Below are 12,640 nucleotides of genomic sequence, written 5' to 3'. Positions count from 1 at the left end.
CAGGCTGTGTGTCCAGCTTGTATGCATGACAATAGTAGAACAAAGAGGAGTTGAATCTCGTTCAGTTGTCCCTCCGGGCTCCCTTACAGACAAGATGGTGGCAAAGATAATAACAACATTCGCCATTAATCTGCAGATGTTCTGATTCAAAATGAGATCAAACTTTTCTATGGATGTCAGTTTTTGGGCCACGACAAAGATAACAAGAGCTGCAGCAGGCGGTAAGGCTTTTTCTTTTTAGCCAAGCTGATTCTCGGAAATGCCTTTTGCTATGTTGTTGAAGACTTGTGGCCCCCACTGGTCGGTTAAGATGTGTGAGAAGTCAGCAGTCAATGACGGTATAAAACAGTCAATAAAACAGGTTTTCAACAACTGTGAATCACTGCAACCATGAGAGATCCTTGAGCATACGGTCATAGATGTGCACACAAACTATTAGGCTGATTGGTCCAGTAGTTTGTGACATCAGCTGCGGACAGACAAATACACACATGCATACACACACCCAACAGATTGCATAATCCCCTCTAGGCTTACAACTGGCAGAGATAGTAACTCTTGAATACACTGGGCATGTGGGTAATGTATTCAGATAGCCCTGTATGCCTTGTATCGAGAAGTGATGTCTGACCTTGTCCAGGCTGGCTGGGGACCAGCAGGAGGTGGCAGTGGAAGCTTAGCAGCATGGCCAGGCGGGTGTGGAACTCTCCAAGGGTGGAGCCCTCAATGAAGGCCTGGAGGGTGGATGACACTGAGGACAGGGAGAGGCGCTCCACTTCTTCACCTGGAGAGGATGATAACAGAGAGAAAAACAGTCTTAGCAGTCATGGCATTGGTATAGTGTATTCATTTTTTCCTGTTATGCGTTTGTTTCACCCTGCCTGTGCCTTTTTTTGATATAGTTTCATGATTCATTCTGTTGTAGCAGTGAGCTTCTTCTGGTGGATGGATTTCATTCATCATTACTATTTGTTTCCATTTACAGAGACATGCAGTGATTGATAAGCAAGTAAAAAGTGCTGAGCTTCTTTTTAAGTCAGATTTAATTTCATAATTCTTTTTTAACTTCCCCCAAAAAGGCACATTGCAGAGGGAGTTATCACTCAGCCAGTTATAACAATAATGATTAGTTAATTAATTCTGTCAAAAACAAATATAATTTTACACATTCGTACCATCAGCTAGTATTAGCAGAATCAAAACGCGCTCAGAACCAGTGTGTACGTACCTGCATTAGCATCCGTCCTCTGTTCCTCTAGATATCTCTCCACTAGCTGGTAAATAGAGAACCAGTGTTTGGTTGATTTCTCAGTGTGCCGCTTCATTGCGTTGTCCAGACTGCTTGACCAGCAACTGCATGTACCACACAAGAGTGACAGGACAGGACACATTGGTTGAGGACTCGGGTTCCAGTTTTAATCTCACATAAGATGATTTAAGTCCTCTGTAACTTACTTGAGCTCCAGTTTGCGCCACTGAATAATGAGCTGGGTGACTGGTTCCAGTTCGTTCCGCAGAGAGACTGAGCGGCTGGCGTTGTTCTCCCAGTCCTGATGAGAGCAACAGAGAACAGAGGTGAACAACACAAATAAAACAGAGCTCACCTCTGTGCAACACACTAATATTTGCCAAAGTATAATGTGCTGATTTCTGGTATTTTTACCTGATAAATGATGGTGGCTATTGACAGTTTTACTAATTCATTTTCTAGTTGATTAAATGTGTCACCATATTGTGGAACTCGCCTGTGCTTTGCTGAGTAGGATCTCCAGACCGTTGAGGAACTTGGCCAGTGGACTGGCCAGGCTGAAAGCCATGATCCTCTCCACCACCACAGTCAACTGGAAAACAAAGCACACAGACAGGAGAACATGTTATGTTATAGCAGCCAAGATTAAACTTTTACAACTCATATGAAGAGTCTGTACTACAGCAACAGGTATATCAGAGCAGATTACCTACATTGTCTACAGGCCACAGAACCAGCACTTACTAGTCACTTTTGTTTAAGCAATTACATGGATTTTTTTTAACTACTTCTCTAATTTGGTATAATTTGACAATTCTGGGTGGACATTGTGGGTTATGGTAAATGATTTATATTTTGAGCTTCTCAATTAATAATAACTTTCAGTAAATTAATTTATATTTATGATGCAAGATACCACACTTTTTTACATTTTGATATCTAGGAACTAAAACATTCATGATCACTTTTGGCAGATATTAATACTTTTTCATTTTAATCACCACTTGTTGTGCTTTCTGTAGATGCAGATGTCTTAAAAAAAGAAAGAAAAATAAGTAGAGCTCTACAAAACCCAAAACCAGTGAAGTTGGCACGTTGTGTAAACCGTAAATAAAAACAGAATACAATGATTTGCAAATCCTTTTCAACCTATATTCAATTGAATACACTGCAAAGACAAGTTACTTAATGTTCGAACAGGTAAACTTTGTAATTTTTTTGCAAATATTAGCTCATTTGGAATTTGATGCCTGTAACATGTTTCAAAAAAGCTGGCACAAGTGGCAAAAAAGACTGAGAAAGTTGAGGAATGCTCATCAAACACTTATCTGGAACATCCCACAGGTGAACGGGCTAATTGGGAACAGGTGGGTGCCATGATTGGGTATAAAAGCAGCTTCCCTGAAATGCTCAGTCATTCACAAACAAGGATGGGGCGAGGGTCACCACTTAGTGAACAAATGCGTGAGCTGATTGTCTAACAGTTTAAGAACAACATTCCTCAACGAGCTATTGTAAGAAATTTAGGGATTTCATCATCTACGGTCCGTAATATCGTCAAAAGGTTCAGAGAATCTGGAGAAATCACTGCACGTAAGCGACAAGGCCGAAAACCAACATTTAATGCCCGTGACCTTCGATCCCTCAGGCGGTACTGCATCAAAAACCGACATCAGTGTGTAAAGGACATCACCACATGGGCTCAGGAACACTTCAGAAAACCACTGTCAGTAACTACAGTTCGTCGCTACATCTGCAAGTGCAAGTTAAAACTCTACAATGCAAAGCGAAAGCCATTTATCAACAGCACCCAGAAACGCTGCCGGCTCCGCTGGGCCCGAGCTCATCTAAGATGGACTGATGCAAAGTGGAAAAGTGTTCTGTGGTCTGACGAGTCCACATTTCAAATTGTTTTTGGAAACTGTGGACGTCGTGTCCTCCGGACCAAAGAGGAAAAGAACCATCCGGACTGTTATAGGAGCAAAGTTCAAAAGCCAGCATCTGTGATGGTATGGGGGTGTATTAGTGCCCAAGGCATGGGCAACTTACACATATGTGAAGGCACCATTAATGCTGAAAGGTACATACAGGTTTTGGAGCAACATATGTTGCCATCCAAGCAACGTCTTTTTCATGGACGCCCCTGCTTATTTCAGCAAGACAATGCCAAGCCACATTCTGCACGTGTTACGTGTGGCGCATTATGAAGCGTAAAATACGACAACGGAGACCCCGGACTGTTGAACAACTTAAGCTGTACATCAAGCAAGAATGGGAAAGAGTTCCACCTGAAAAGCTTCAAAAATTGGTCTCCTCAGTTCCCAAACGTTTACTGAGTGTCGTTAAAAGGAAAGGCGATGTAACACAGTGGTAAAAAGGCCCCTGTGCCAACTTTTTTGCAATGTGTTGCTGCCTTTAAATTCTAAGTTAATGATTATTTGCAAAAAAAAAATAAAGTTTCTCAGTTTGAACATTAAACATCTTGTCTTTGCAGTGTATTCAATTGAATATAAGTTGAAAAGGATTTGCAAATCATTGTATTCTGTTTTTATCTACGATTTACATAACGTGCCAACTTCACTGGTTTTGGGTTTTGTATTAGTACCAGTCCTGATTAATTACAGCAAACTGCTAACAAATGTCTCCAATCACTACAGGTGAAATTAAAACATTTCTTAGGCCTCTCATTTTTTGGCTTCTAATGATGAACACCCAGAGAATTATCATCCAGCCCTTCCAGTGTTTCCAGCAGCAGCAGGCAGCTGTTTCAGTGAAAACATCAGGCTCTGATGTGGAGTGCCTTGCTAGCTCGGCGGTTGGTGTGCATGCCACACAACCACCCTCATAAACCTTATTTATGATACATGTCAAATCCCTCACCCCATTTCCAGTCTGGGAATACATGTACCACCCCCCCCAAAAAAAAAAGACAAAACAAATATACACACCCTGCCCAACGTCAAACAGCAGTCAGAGGCAGTTAAAGACCAGATTGTGAACAGAGTGGAGCAATTAGCAGCTAAAGAGACAAACGGAGCTAAAAAGGAGGATAGAATTGGATTTACATTCAATTTAATTGTGCAAAAATATAAAAATGCTGTAACTACACTCATTCAGGATTGGAGAGTTATTGCCAAATCAAGCCAGTAGTGAACGACTCTGGGCGGATGTAGCTCACTCCATAGGGACTTGGCTTGGGAACCAGAGGATCAAGTCCCCATATAGATAAAGTATGGAATGTGGACTGGTAGCTGGAGACATGCTGGTTTGCCTCCTGGGCACTGCCGAGGTGCCCTTGAGCAAAGCACTAAACCCCCAACTGCTTGGGGCGCCTGTTAAAGGCAGCCCCCTCACACTGACATCTCTCCATTTAATGCATGTATAGGTCCTGTTTGTGCATGTGTGTTTATTTTGGGCATGTGTGTATATGACAACAGACTAAAAACAAAAAAACAATTCCCCCTGGGATTAATGAAGTATATCTTCTTCTTCTTCTCCTATAGTGGCTAAAATGAATGTAAACTATCAACGTAATGTGCAATGTATGGGGCACCAGTCCCAAGATTCCTCGTCCATTTTAAGCAATTTTTAAGTAATCATACAAATGTAAAGCTCTTATGATGGTATATGTAATTTTATGTCAGGACTCGATTTCTGTCATGATAAAATACATTTCCTGAAAAAAAAGTCAAATAACCAGGAAAAAAATGCCTGTTTTGGATACTCCAGTGAATTGAATCACACTGATGCAGAAATCTTATAAATCCAATATTGCTATAAAGCAATTGTAAAAGGTAGAGGTACCTTGGCATACCATGACCTCACCTTAAATATCAAATATCAGACCTTGCTTCCTGTTACATTCCTTGCGTCAAAACACTGAATCTTTACATGCTAGCAAATGGCGGGCCTTAATGTAAAAAGATAACTGACCTGTACAAGAGCTGGGTGCTCTGGCCAGTCCTGTAGTCTTTGCTTCACTGCCACACTCAGCTGCTCCAGGACAGGAAGACAGAGGCGGGCCTCGCTCATGTTGGGCTGCTGGTAGAAGTCATAGGGTCCTTCTGAGGTGACAGATAGACCATCAGGACCCCCTGAGCCCTGCACCGTGTTCTGGAGGAGGGCAGAAAGCAGCAGTTCACTGCCTGTGAGCTGCTGGTCTAGTTCAGCATCTGAGGGGGAAACACATAATGCACTTTCAGTGAGAAAGCAATACTTATTTCACAAGAGTACATTTCTGCTTTGCTGTTAGAAAATGATAAAATTACATATATGAGTGACAATAAACGAGGACACTGACCAATCAGATGATAAAAGCGTGACATCATAGGGGAAGCAATCTGATAGGAGGAGACCAGAGCTCTGATGTGCTCTCTGCTGTGGTTGGCTGGGACTGTGCTCTGGTACCAAAGTGATTGGGTATAGCCCAGACAGAGGCGCTGATGAACCTGAACCACTGTGTTCATGGCAGCTGGAGACAAGAAGCTGCTCTCACTGGACTCCTCCTGGGCTTTCTCTTCCTCCTCCTTGACTCTGGAGTCTGCTGGACCCTCAAGACTTGGCTGGGATGTGATGTCTGCAAAGTCCTAAAGAAGTATGGACAGAGATACTTCATAGCCTTGTTTCCACCAAGCAGTCAAGTACAGTTCTGTTCATTACACATTAGAACGATTATTTTTGCATTTCCGTGGTCAAAAGTTGTGGATGTTAGTTAGAGAACTGCTCCATTCCATCCCATTTTTAGTTACCCCTCTGTTGAGGTACATAGCACACTGGTCCGATACTAGAAGGTGGAGCGAGAGACACTGAAGTCCTTCGATTTGTCAGGGGGGAATAGACACTCTTGCTTAACAAGGACTCAAAATACAAACAGATCTAGAGTTAATACACATGACTGTACGGGTTTTGTACGGGCTCTATGGGTTCAACAGATACTGTACTTAAAGTGTTTCATGGAAATTAGGCTTTAGAAATTTCACATCTGAGGAGTGGCTGCCTACTTGAGATACCATATCTATCATCAGGACAAACAGAGTCCATGTGAATACCTTGTTGAACTGAGGGAACTGGCGTCTGAAGTCCCTCTCCTCCTGCTCATCCTCAGTCAGTCCTGAGCCGTGTAGTCGACTGCGGTTGCGGTAAAGACTGGCCTCCATCTGCTCTTGCTCTCTCCTTCGTCGCTCCTGTTCATCCCAATCGTTCACCAGAGCCTGAGGAGCACAGCGATTTTAATTTGAAAGTTAGACAATAATTCTTGTTGAATAAAGTGAAATATTAACCCATAAATCAACAGATCTTGGTGTGAACTAAAGCTCTGACCTGACAGATGTGTCTGAAGAGGCTGCGTGCCTCATGGCTGAACTCTCCTGTGGACAGAGTGTGGCACTGCACATACAGCAGAGCATTCAGGAGCAGCGTGGTGGACTGGGGGACCACGTGCTCTGTGTCCTGCTGCTGAGGCAGGAGCTTCACCAGGCAGCGCAGAATGTCCATGCACGTTTTGGAGCAGAGGAAGTCTGCCCGAGCCAGGTAGGATGGAAGGCTGGGGGACAAGGAGGGGAAGGCCAACAGGCAGGACACCAGCTTATGCAGACCTGGTGCAGGTGTGAGTGAGGCGGCCAACTGGGAGGCCACCAGCCTCATGCCGTGCCGGAGCTGGAGAATACCAGACCGCACCGGCCCAACCACATCAGGGTACAGGGGGTAATCCTCCAGCAGTCTCTGGCAAAAGCGCTGCTGGGAGTTCTGCCACACAGCCTCCTCCCTCAGCAGGCCCTGGATTGCTGACCTCGACTTGGAGGAGGAGGAGCTCTGCAGGGCTTTCAGCAGATGGGACAGCAGGTCTTCCACAGCGGACGCCTGGCCGATGCTGCAGAGGTAGTGCTGCAGCTCCTGGAAGAGGCGACCATACTGCGGTTCATGAGGGCGACAGGCCTGCTTCCTGGAGAGCTCAGCTATCTGCTCCTTCACCTGCTGCATACGGATCCACAAGTACCTACAACAAGTCACATACAAGTGGTTAAAGGATGTTTCAGAGGTCTGTCTTAATACATTGCTTACATGCAATACATACACTGAAAGAACTGTGGGCCACTGTAATCATTCCTCCTCTCCATAGTGGCTGTAAAGACTGGCTTAAATTTAGCTTTAGTTAAACTTCAAAAGACATTTTGGTATAGAAAGAAGACTGTCAATTTTGGTGCCCATTTTTACATTAGTCACACAAAGAAGAGAGCTCAGTTACTGTTCTTCATAAAACTAGTGTTAATCATCAAAAGATTGCTGAAGCTAAACACCTGCGACTAGAGCCAAAGCATTTTAGCCTTCAAGCTAATAATGCTTACAAAGTTAGCTGATAAAAGTTAGCTGCAGCTAGGTAGCTAGTGCTCACACTGGTGCTCAGTGTTTACCTACTGGTGTTTTCAGGTAAGCTAGCTAACAGCACAGTCCTAACATTTGTCCTGTTCACCATCTATGGTAGACCAATGACTATGGATAACAATGAACAACATGACAGCTCTCCAAAAGTGGCACCAAAACATCTCCATCGCCATTTAGTGGATGGTACACCAATAGAGCAATGTCCCCTTCATGATCAAAGTGACAAGTAGCAATGTTCAGTTGTGGATGAGAAAGAGGATCACAGAGAGTTCCTAACATATTTCTATGATCATGCAGTACTGTATATGTTTTGTCTCTTCCACAACTGAACATTGCAACTTGTCGCTTTGATTGTGAAGGGGACACTACTCTATAGAGTATGTAGGCTTAAATATAGTAAAGACCCAGGTATATTCGGTATACAGTATATAGTTTAGAGAATATTACAGATCCAAGATGAAACTGTCATAAGGGTGAGAAAAATACAATGAACTATCTGTCTGCTACTTCAGCACCATGGACAGTGCCATGGATCTGTCAGTACTACTACTACTACTTCTATCTACTTATATTTCAAAGCTATGATTGGGGCCAAAGATGTGATCATTCAGTAGTGTGTATGCTGCCGAAAACACACCCCCAGACCAAGCAACTTCTGTAAAAACAAAAAAAATATTCTAGAGGAGACATGACGACAGTTATGTCGAGCAACAATGTTCTATGGGAGGTGTACATGGGTGTATGTGTTGGTTGGTGGTGTGCTGGCAGTGGGTGCTCTCATTGGGCTCATCCTCCGTTAAAAATTGGTCATATTAACACTTAAACTATGGTCATTTTTGAGTTATATTCTGTCAAAAGTTCTCAGTTGAAAAATCCCACAATGCGACCTTGCAGCTGCTTCTGACCTGATTCGAGGATGCTGGAAGCCATCGGTGGTGCTGCTCTCCTCCAGCTCTGCTCCGGTCATCAGCTGAGATGATAGGCTACGTGCTTTCCACTCCTCCTGCAGCAGAGCCAGCTGTAACAGACACAGAAGGACAAGCCAATCCCATCATCAGGCATAAGTATTTCTGGCTTTAACCACCTTCTAGTGATCATCTTCCTCCATGTATCACATAAAATTCTAAAGAAATATTTAGTACTGGAGTTCACAGTGTCTGAAGACAGTTTCTGCTGGGTGCATTTATACAAAAGAAGAGGGTAATCAAAGGCAATAGATTAATATTGTTTTTCAGGCTATATGAAATGAACTATGTGCCTTGGATTAATTAATAGCCTCTGGTGTCCAGATTTTTTAAATGTATATATATTTTAATGTCTCAACATTAAAAACCAAAAACAAACAGTTACTGACTTCCTGCTGTGCATAGTTGAGTTTGTAGGCCCTCTTTACAGCTGGGTCAAAGATGGTCTGTGGTGTCCACACTTTGATCTGCAACAGGCCCATGTTGACCCAGAACACTCCGGAGCGGGCCAGCAGGTTGGAGCCTTGGACTTTGCTTTGGACGTACTGCTGCAGGCAGGTGATAGAGGCCTCCACCAGGCCGTCAGGGAGCAGATTGGGAGGCAGGAAGTCCCTGAAGACAGTCTGGATCTCCTGGGAAGCTATCAGTGGGTCAGCGTCCTCTACCAGGCTTTCACAGCTCTCCATGTAGCCCTCCTGCAGGCTGGGAGGCAGCAGGTCAGCCATGCTCTGAAGCTGGCGACGCAGGACCGCTCCCTGGAGCCTGAAGTCTGTGCCCCTGAGGAGGTGTGGGGTGATTAGTAAATCCAAAAATAATAAATGCTTGTGAAGAACATCTTTAATGTCTTAATCTACCTGAACTCAGCCAGTGCAGGGATGGCCATGTTGTCCCACAACACTGCAGTCACATCCTGCAGCTGCTGGATCCTCTCCTTCCACTCCCCCAGGGTGACATGGGAGAGGGAAAGGAGGGCCGCCCCCGATGGTTCCCATCGACCTCCAGTCTCACTGCTGCAGAGCACTCCCAGCATGCAACATGACCACACTGCTTTGCTCAGCAAGGCTGGTCCCTAAAAACAACAAACATGTATTAAACCAGCAGGAAATCACTCAAAGAAGACTGATTACAAACAATGACATCACTGAGACATGTTAAAGGTCAGTACCATGGTGTCTGCTCCATGATGCAGCTTTGGAGCTGCCTGGGGCTTGGGATTCAGTGGGTCCCATTTGAGCCAGAGGTCAGGGTCTGATGTCACACTGCTGGTCCACAGGGCAGCCAGAGCCTCTGACAGGAGCTCACACCACACAAACTGAAGCTCCTCAGCCGGCTGGAGAAGAGTCATGGAGAATCATGAACAAAATTCTTTGCTTGTAGCTGTGAGGAATTGTTTTTCTTTTTTTTTAACATTTTTTCCCAGGCAATTTATCAGATAGTACACAGTGTAGAGTTGTCAGGAAATCAAAAGGGAGACAGGAGGATACAAACCAGGGAAGCTGTAATCACATGGTTAGATTCTAATGCCAACCACACCAGAAGACTTTGAAAAGACTTTTAAAATAGTAAAGTCCGACATCCTCTCACATCTAAAGACAATGTGTTTTTAGTCACTCACTGTAAGATGGTGTTTTTTTTTAACACTACTGAACTATCCAAAATCTCTATGCAAATAATGCATTTTCAAAGTTTAACTGCTGGACACAGTATGTGTCCTACTTCAGTGAAAAGTCTCTTCTCAGTGTTTGAAACCTTGAGGCTTCAGGTTTCACACTTGTGTAACGTACAAACTGGACCACAAACTCTGCACACACACCACTTTGCACAGTAAAGGTCAAACATCCAAGGAAACTAACAATAAGCAAAACAGTTTTTTCAATGGAGGGGACTTTCATATTGTTACTGAAACCATATTGCACTGACCCTGTCACTGCTGAGCAGGAACCACAGTGGCTGCAGCTGACTGACATTCATCGGTGTGGACTGGAGGCAGTAGCGCAGATGTCTGGAGAGTTCTCTACGTAAGCTGTCCTCAGCCTCCTGGTCACTGAAAATCAACAGGAAGGGTTCACTACACAGTCCATCAATTGTTTTAAGATAAGTTTCCACAAGTACTTTTGCTTTGCTGAGGAGGAAATAAGAGTTTTACCCAGGAGAGAGAGCCAGGTGCAGCAGGTCAGTGCTGAGTCGCAGCTGGTTGAGTACAGCCAGTTCCTCCATCAGGGGCCAGAGCTGAGCCCTGCGGCTGAGCTGCTGCAGCTCCTCTCTGGCCAGGTGGACTCTGTCTCCTGGCTCCTCATCCTCAGACAGTGAGCAAACCTCCAGCAGCCCTCTGGAGCTCATCTGACGCTGCTGCTGCTCCACACTCGACACCAACCTCTCCAACACTCCTGATGGGAAAATATAGCATGACATTCACATATTGACCCTTTTATATCACACTGGAGTTTTCTCTGAGAGGTGACACAAGATAAAATGCTCACTGCCCCGAAGGATTTAGCTGCTGTTAAATTGCTGAATCTGACTTGGAACACATGAAAGAGCAAATCCTCTAAGGAAGGATGTAGAATATCCAAAACAGAAAAGACTCGTCTATGCATTAATGAACTCAGTAAACTTCATAACCACCCACTGTATTTTCAGAGTTCTTTTGTAAAGTGCAACGGTTTGGCCTGATGGTGGCACTAAAGAATATATCAGTAAGTAACAAAAGAGGATTCACACTATGGGGATCACAGTGAAGTTCTGAAATAATGAAGGTGCTAGACAACAGACAATGTGTCACCCACATGATTAGAAGTCTCTACCAGAAACAGTTGAGATATGTTGTTCTGGACTCAGGAGAAAAAAAGATTTGCCAACCAAGCAGCTGATCAGCATCACCATTCTGAGGCCCTGTGGCCACCACGGAAATACAGGTATACAGGTAAAAGGTCATTTTGTAACACAATCTCACCGGACTTCTGTGGATCCAGCTGGTTGTTTGCCAGCAGAACGAGGCCCCAGGCTTCCAGCAGACTCTCTTTGATGTCCAGCCCGAGCCCAGCACCCTGAAGTCGGACCAGCTCCTGCCTCAAAGGACCTGTGGTGCCATCCAGCCTCAGGTCGCTTACATCCAGGGCTTTACTCAGGAGCCTGAGCCGAGACGCACACTCAGCCACTGACTCCAACTAGAAAGCAAGATGGATATGGTTTGTGAGGTAATTCAGATAATCCTCAGATAAACTGTCAAACATACTAAACTGGCTTTCAAATACTTTTTTTATTTGGTTGGACAGCCATATTAGACAAAGAAAAACATAGGAAAGACAGTAATTATAAAAATAACTACCGATGAATAGTAAATATCTGCAAAGCCTAGATCTGACAGTAAAGTAGAGCTGATGAAGTGTCTCCTCACCTTGAATGGTAGCGCTTTCCCCAGGGTTTTCTGGATGCCTTTCAGAGCTGTGGCCACAGACACTGGGGTGGATAGAACAGTCTGGATGGCTGCTGAGACTGCCTGGAGTTCCTGGTAACCTCTGAAATACAGCATAATCATAGTCAAGTGTTAGTAAGTGGAAATATATTAACTGTGGACACTGGGGAAAAATAAATAAAATCCCGTAACACAACTGTAACTACGACGGTGTGTTCGGGCCATTGTAGGTACAAAAAAATAAATAAATAAATTTGGAGCTGGGTGAGAGGTAATAATGCGAGAAAAAACTTTCCGAGATTTAAGTCTGAAATTTAGGAGAAAAAAACTCAAATAGTCTTTTGAGATTATAAAGTCATACATTTTAAAGAAAAAAAACTCTCTAAGCTTGTGATGTTTGTAAGAGTCAAAAGTCTTTATTAAAACTGTCTTTGATCGCACATGGGAGAAGTTTGCCTTCAGGGCTTTCTGCCAGAAAGTCAGTGATTTAGTATAAAGAGTGACAAAGTGCATGTAGGGTGGAAGTCAGGGTGGATGAAGGGGTCAAACACAGGACTTTCACCCAGGAGAACGGGGTTGCTGTGAGTTGATATTGGCTTATTATTTTTAGACTTAAATGACTTATTATTT

At 43.9% G+C, this 12,640-nt stretch overlaps 1 protein-coding gene across 1 annotated transcript in view; it reads right to left on the bottom strand.

Annotated features, from left to right (window-relative positions):
- mdn1 (midasin AAA ATPase 1) overlaps positions 1 to 12,640 on the bottom strand; it is an 85,029-nt gene that overhangs the window by 17,837 nt on the left and 54,552 nt on the right. Inside the window, exons 55-70 of the mRNA XM_049590430.1 lie at positions 11,993 to 12,113; positions 11,549 to 11,762; positions 10,742 to 10,982; positions 10,516 to 10,639; positions 9,761 to 9,925; positions 9,450 to 9,664; positions 8,985 to 9,372; positions 8,536 to 8,648; positions 6,569 to 7,244; positions 6,298 to 6,459; positions 5,550 to 5,835; positions 5,183 to 5,421; positions 1,746 to 1,841; positions 1,456 to 1,550; positions 1,229 to 1,353; positions 632 to 784 (exon numbers count right to left, since the gene is read on the bottom strand). Of these exons, the coding sequence (XP_049446387.1) occupies positions 632 to 784; positions 1,229 to 1,353; positions 1,456 to 1,550; positions 1,746 to 1,841; positions 5,183 to 5,421; positions 5,550 to 5,835; positions 6,298 to 6,459; positions 6,569 to 7,244; positions 8,536 to 8,648; positions 8,985 to 9,372; positions 9,450 to 9,664; positions 9,761 to 9,925; positions 10,516 to 10,639; positions 10,742 to 10,982; positions 11,549 to 11,762; positions 11,993 to 12,113 (3,413 nt within the window). The remainder of the gene's footprint in view (positions 1 to 631; positions 785 to 1,228; positions 1,354 to 1,455; positions 1,551 to 1,745; positions 1,842 to 5,182; positions 5,422 to 5,549; positions 5,836 to 6,297; positions 6,460 to 6,568; positions 7,245 to 8,535; positions 8,649 to 8,984; positions 9,373 to 9,449; positions 9,665 to 9,760; positions 9,926 to 10,515; positions 10,640 to 10,741; positions 10,983 to 11,548; positions 11,763 to 11,992; positions 12,114 to 12,640) is intronic.

The sequence above is a fragment of the Epinephelus fuscoguttatus genome, linkage group LG11 (genome assembly GCF_011397635.1).
Source record: "Epinephelus fuscoguttatus linkage group LG11, E.fuscoguttatus.final_Chr_v1".
Classification (NCBI taxonomy): domain Eukaryota; kingdom Metazoa; phylum Chordata; class Actinopteri; order Perciformes; family Serranidae; genus Epinephelus; species Epinephelus fuscoguttatus.
The sequence above is the reverse complement of the archived record's forward strand: the minus strand, read 5'-3'. Positions and strand labels throughout refer to the sequence as shown.